Source organism: Chanos chanos, chromosome 13 (genome assembly GCF_902362185.1).
Source record: "Chanos chanos chromosome 13, fChaCha1.1, whole genome shotgun sequence".
Taxonomy (NCBI): domain Eukaryota; kingdom Metazoa; phylum Chordata; class Actinopteri; order Gonorynchiformes; family Chanidae; genus Chanos; species Chanos chanos.
The window spans coordinates 10,929,544-10,936,068 of NC_044507.1; the positions used below are offsets into that span (position 1 = coordinate 10,929,544).

Consider the following 6,525-nt stretch of genomic DNA (forward strand, 5'->3'; position numbering starts at 1 on the left):
TCCACTAGAAATGTCTGCAACAAAGAACTGGCAGACGGACACACACTCACCAAAATCTCACTCAGATACACATTCACGAATCATCCAACGTCCGCATGTGAGCAAAAGCACAGTTTACTCCAAAACACAACGTCAGCCCACCTCAAACACACATCTCTCCACATGTAGAGTATTATACTTCTGTCTCCCACACGGTCATTTACAGCTGTGTTCATTCCTCACGTCAACGTCTGTTTTGTACATGCTGGTCAGTCAGTGTATTAGCTGCACTGATCATTCATTCTCTATCAGCGTACTACAATAAGCGTTACTGCAGCCCATCTATCGCTGGTTCAACTGCTGTGGGTTCAGCGTTGTCTCTCTATGTCAGAGGTGAAACAAAGGCATTGAGGTTATAAGTTAAATTGACCACATGCGGTTTTACTACAATCCAGATCTAGACCTGTGCGACCAATCTGACCAATAAAAACAGTTACTGTGGAGAGAAAAAAAAACAGTTTCTGAAGTCTGAGCCAACCAGGGACTGACAATGGAGAACAGGTCATGATGCTGGTGGAGATAAATCTAAACTACCATAGTTCAAAATATTCATTTTTCTTTGGTCAAAGATGTCATTACCTTGCCTGACAAACACTTGGCTGCAAGAAGTATTGATTAAATCTGTTTCACTTCTATTTAAAACCTCAGAATGCCTAGAGCAGCTTCCATATTTTTGACCATAATAAAAAAGTCAGCACATTCAGTTATGTTCAAGTCACATAAAGAAAACCATCATCTAACCATCATTCTCAAGCTGAAACTCCAGTGGATTTTCACACTGTGATGGACACCTCTGTGTACCATAGATAGTTCACGATTCATTTACAGGATAGTAATTCAAACAAAGAAAGAAACAAACAAGATTATATATATTAATATACATATCTATGTCCACAAACAGTTAACTGTAGCTAGGCAAATCATTGTATTATTGGAAGAATGTTGTGAGAATTGTGGCCCAATCACAAAAAAGGCAGGAAATAAGAGAGAGAGATGGGTGCTATCCCCTTTACTCTTCCTCAATGTCTCTTTTTTCCTCTGCCCCTCTCTAACTCTGTCTCTCTCTCTCTAACACACACACACACACACACACACACACACCTTCCTCTGCAGTCAGAGCTGCGTCAGTCTGTCTCTTACATAACTGAGAAAGAGAGGGAGAGAGATAGAGAGAGAGAGAGAGAGAGAGAGAGAGAGGATTGAGGGGGGGTTGAATGAGAGGGCATTCAATGAGAGAGAGCAAGGAGGAGCAAAATGGATAAAGAATGTGAAGGAAAGAGGGGACCACAGAGCTGATGTTTGTTGCAGAACAACGGAACACACATACACACATTTACATGCACACCACTGCAGAGTATCAGTTCGCTGGCTAGCACTTTGTCTGTGAGTGTGTCTGTGCTTGCACCGCGGTCTGTGTTTCTTTTCTCTACACAGGTCACGGTTGTGAAATGTAGACACAGCCCAGCCCCCCAAAACCAAATTTAAAGCCTCCAGCTCTCTCTTCAAATCGACCCCCTGATTTACCCTGTTCCGCCCCCTCCTTTTCCCCCCCAAACCTCCCCTAAAATCCCCTGTCCCTGTCATTTATCCCTCTCTCCTCTCTTCCCAAATCCCTGCAGAGAGGGGGCTGCAGCACTGTTACTCACCCCAGTGAACCACTCACATCCGCAAGGCAGACATGGGAACCACTGCCCCCTACTGTTAGCTCAGCATAACTACTTGCTAAAAGCAAACTATTCACATAGAAACATCAATGTCTTTCTGACAACACATATAAAATTTACAGAGAGTTCCTCACAGTCACTCTATTCAAACATACAATTTTTACAATTTACAATTTAGTTATTTGGCAGACGCTTTTTACCAAAGCGACTTACAATTGGTGCATCAGTCGGATTTCTATTACCTTCAACAGAGATCATAATAAGACTGAGCGTCGAATTGCCCCTTCGCATTGCGCCCCTGGAATACTTTTACAAACAGAAATACAAGACAAAGGGTTTTTTTTTTTTTTTTTCCTTCCTCTAGGGAAGGGAGGTTAGGCATTGGGGGACAGGTGTGTTCTAAAGAGGTGGGTTTTCAGTTTCCTGCGGAAGATGGTAAGAGATTCCGCAGTCTTGACTGCATGGGGGAGGTCGTTCCACCTCCTCGGGGCAATGGCGGAGAAGAGGCGTGGTCGGGAGGAGCGGCTGCCGGGTTCCCGGAGTGAGGGGACCGTCAGTTGTCCGGAGGACGTGGAGCGGAGGGTCCTAGTTGGGGTGTATGGCGTTATAAGAGACTGAAGGTATGATGGGGCAGAGCCTCTTGTGGCCAGGTAGGCCAGCACCAGTGTCTTGAACTGGATGCGGGCTGCCACTGTTTAATAGTTATAGAAATGTGGATCTTTGTCTTTGATTCTAACTATTACAATCGACACGAAGAGATTAGAATACTGCTTGTGCAGTAAGAGAAAACAGAATTTCAGATGGCACATAGCACATGTCAAATATTTATCAAGATTTCATAGCATTATGAATACAGGTGATTGGTATTTGATTAAAACACTGGATTGGTTTGGGACAGCAGCCATTTACTGTGATCTCTAGCATGGGTCTAAAATTAGTACAGAGTAGAACACTTGAAAACACCCTCACAGGAAGAGTGGAATTAAGCAACATTGCTGATGACATAATCACAGGGGAAAAAAAGAGACAGAGAGGGAGATGGAGGGGAGAGAGAGAGAGAAAGAGAGAAAGAGAGAGAAAGAGAGAGAGAGAGAGAGAGAGAGAGAGAGAGAATAGCCCTCAGCAGGCTGAATATGTCAGTAATTAAATGGGGAGAATAAAAAGCTCCAACCACGGGTCAGTGCTGCCGAACAGCTTGTCTCTGTAATACATAAACACACGTTCCAGAAGCTTCTCACCGCCGCGCCGTGTCAGTGTGCGTCTGAGTCATTAGAGCGTTTGTTAAATGTCATTTGTCTGAGGACAGGAGATCAGGCTCTGACAGGAAATCAGGCCCAGTGTCAAAGCCTTATTGGCTGAGTCTGAGACTGACCTTATAGCCACGCCAGAAAGACTGGATGAGGACGGCCGCCTGCTCCTCTGACAGCAAGAGAGAGAGAGGGATGGGTGGCCTGGGACTGATAAGAAAGACAGAAACAAAGGGGTCTCAGACAGAGACAGAGAGCGCTGCTTACTCTGTCTTATTGTGGATACTCATCCCTCAGTTGTCACGTTGTGTTTTGCTTGTGTTCTGTTATTACTATTGCCATACACATTTTTGTCAACAGCGGACATTGCATTCGTGTCAACAAAGCATATTTGAAGTCGAATTTGAGAAGGGACAGAAAGAGGAAAAGAAAGAGAGATATGGAAGAAGAGAGAGAGAGAGAGAGAGAGAGAGAGAGAGAGAGCAGAGTTGGCTAAGAGAAGGGAAACATGAGCGTTTTGCTGAGACGTTATTCATAATGCATGGTCGCCTTATGGACTTCTCCATCTATGTATATGCCCATGTACTCCTGAGTCTTTGATGTAAATATGAATATATTATGAGTGCTTGCTGTGACATAATAAATTAATTTAACTCACTATAAAGCAGATCAGTCTGTAAAGACTGTGTGTGAGTGTGTGTGTGTACATATTCACACTCACTGTATACTGAGCCAGTCCTGGACAAAAGGGATACTGTAGAAGTCCACTGGCGCCTGGCCTTCCCTTCGTGGATTCTTACTGAATGTGAGGAAGCAGAATAGAATTAGGAATATTAAAAGAGATTAGATCAACAATGTTGAAATTTTAATATTAAAACTATTTTTTTTACATAAAATATTGGAATATGTAATAAAGAAAGAAATTCAGAGGATAAATTGTTTCTCTCCCTCTTACTTGTACAGCCATTCAGTGAGAAAGTCACAGGCGTTGAAAGCGGTTCTCTTTCTCTAAAAAAGACAGACACACAAAGTCAGAAATATCATAATTTAACATGGAGTGACCATGCAGAACAGCTCCACACACAACATCATTTACCACTGGTACATTATTCTATAAAAGGCCAATTACATATGAACACACACTGATTTAGCATGGCACTAACACATGCGATTAAAATCTAGGACTGAGTGGTTAAATCAGGTGTGTGTGTGTGTGGTGTTAGACTGATATCACATAAGTTGGTGATGAGGGTCTGCTGATGGGTGTTGGTGTTGAGAGAAACAGTAAGATGCTGTACTCTGACCTCCATGCAGTGGTGTCTCTGGGCCTCTCTCAGTAGAGCCTCCAGTCCAGGTAACAGAACAGGAAACACAGCCTGCTCCAGGTACTGTGTCACTGGGCCTTATGGGTCAGACAGGAGGGCTGTGAGGATGGTTATGGGAAAAACACACACACACACACCTCAAACTATAACTCATATTAAACTCACGCTGCTGTAACTGAGGAGGAGGAGTGGGAGGAAGGCCTGGAGGAAGACTATCTAAAGCAGCCGGGGGTTTCTCCAAAACAGAATAACCGGCAAAAGCAGGGTGGTATCGCAGTGGGTCAAAGTCCTTAAGTGGGTTAGCGTCAACCGGTACCTGAACATGTGGAGTAGTCATGGTGATGCTGGGCAAGACCATACAACAAAAAGCTAACTTCCGTCTGCCGAGGACGCGAACGATTGAGTTTGGGTCGTTATCTCATTTACTGCATGATAATGACTGAACTCGCTCATTGCCGTTGCAGTCGGGTGCGCCACCCTCAGGTTAAACACATACAACAACATTGAGTTTTACGTATGAATACATCATGTATGAATACATTAGGCGGTGCTAAACTGCTAGATTGCACAGAACGCTTGATTCACCCAGAGGCTTTTTGAGAGGTGCGTTATGGTAAAGGACATAAATGAATAAATGCACACTTTCTCAACAAACAAACAAAAAAATAAATACTGCCCTGTCGCAAACTGCCGCTCTTGAACAGGCTCACTAATAGAAAATGTAGTCTAGTTTTGAGGAATACTTGTTCCGGATCTTTCGGGTTTGTATTGAAAGTGCTCAGCTTTAGTGAACTCACCTTGGCAGTGAGAGGACCGTAAAATACCGGTGTGTGTTTGCTGGCGCTGTACTGGGTGACATTGGTACTCACGGACTGGTTGTCCGTCCACTTAGCGTCTGGAGGACTGGGCTGCTCCGCATCGTACTCTGAAGAACAAAACAGTTTGTCGTTGCTGTTATTAAACCATTGGGCTTTTGTGTTGGCGTGTTGTACGGACAATATTCGTGTACTTTTATCTCTTACCCTGGCATACTTGTTGCCATAAAGACTTTTTAAGCCCGATGACTTTTGCCATCATGTTCCTGCAACGGTAACCAAAACAATACTGGTTTCTAAGGAAGTCAATTCATGGTTACTTCCCGTACTGATGTGGTTCCGTTTTGAATTCCAGGTGATAATAAAGGTCAATACTTTGTAGTGAATTCTGAAATTGAGAGCTCATTAATAAAAATTAAATCAAGTTTAAAACAGATTCTGACGCCCCCGGTGGAACAGATAATCTACTAAGTGTGCTATGCCGGTTTTGAATCATTATAGTTTAAGTGGATCCCAACATGATGTGTTGACAGCCCTAACATACTAATATAAACTGTTCAGTAAAACGGATTCGCAATAATTCACTACGATACAGACTAAATTATTCACTAACTCGTTCTATGAAAACTTCCTGTTCAGTAAGTGTTGAACCTTTCCGACAGGATGCAGCATGTTAGCCTTTAGTGAAGGGTGATTAAATCAACTTCAAATAGTAACAGTTTAAAAGCTCCGAAATTACATTACTTAGGCAAACAGGAAAGACATCCTTAGTGGAAAAAAAAGAACAGTTGAGTACACTTTTTCAAAATTAAAATTATTTATTGTAACATTTTCCAGAGCAGTTTATCCATCTTATGACAGCAGCAACAAAAATAAAATCTACCTGTACAAAAACAAAACAAAACAAATACTGTCTAAAGATGGTTCCAAAAATGCACTGAAAAGCATTTTTACAAAAATACATTGCACAAAGTCCTATTTCCACTAATTTTTCTCTTAAATAAATAGTCCTGAACAAATCATTAGTATTTTACACTCAGACTCTTTTAGGTCCACATAACAATGGATAAGGGGCATTGTCTAGCTTTACCTCTCAGCTCCTTTACTTAATTTTCCACATTTCTGACTAAAATTGTGACGGACTTGTGCAACATACATTTTCTTTAACAAGTCATGACAGTGCGTTCTTATGTGTGCTGCTAAAAATGTTTAGTGAAATAAAAGTACAATGAGTAATAATAATAATAATAATAATGATGATAATAATTTTAACAATAACAGGAGGGTGCACCCTTTTTAAAAAAGCAACACTGATATAAGCTGATTAAAAAGGACTATTAACATTAAAATATACATTCCATTCCTGCCGAGTATCGCTGCAAACAGGTCCAGATGGCCCGAAAACAAAAACGATCCTCTAAAAAAGACCAAAGGG

The 6,525-nt window shown here is 41.9% G+C and overlaps 1 protein-coding gene across 1 annotated transcript in view; it reads right to left on the reverse strand.

Moving 5' to 3' along the window:
* The window catches only part of iqck (IQ motif containing K), an 8,981-nt gene extending 3,632 nt beyond the window's left edge, over nucleotides 1-5,349 (reverse strand). The window contains exons 1-7 of the mRNA XM_030789660.1: nucleotides 5,298-5,349; nucleotides 5,118-5,200; nucleotides 4,441-4,591; nucleotides 4,255-4,352; nucleotides 3,906-3,958; nucleotides 3,672-3,749; nucleotides 3,076-3,160 (exon numbers count right to left, since the gene is read on the reverse strand). Of these exons, the coding sequence (XP_030645520.1) occupies nucleotides 3,076-3,160; nucleotides 3,672-3,749; nucleotides 3,906-3,958; nucleotides 4,255-4,352; nucleotides 4,441-4,591; nucleotides 5,118-5,200; nucleotides 5,298-5,349 (600 nt within the window). The remainder of the gene's footprint in view (nucleotides 1-3,075; nucleotides 3,161-3,671; nucleotides 3,750-3,905; nucleotides 3,959-4,254; nucleotides 4,353-4,440; nucleotides 4,592-5,117; nucleotides 5,201-5,297) is intronic.
* Between the last annotated feature and the right edge of the window lie 1,176 nt (nucleotides 5,350-6,525).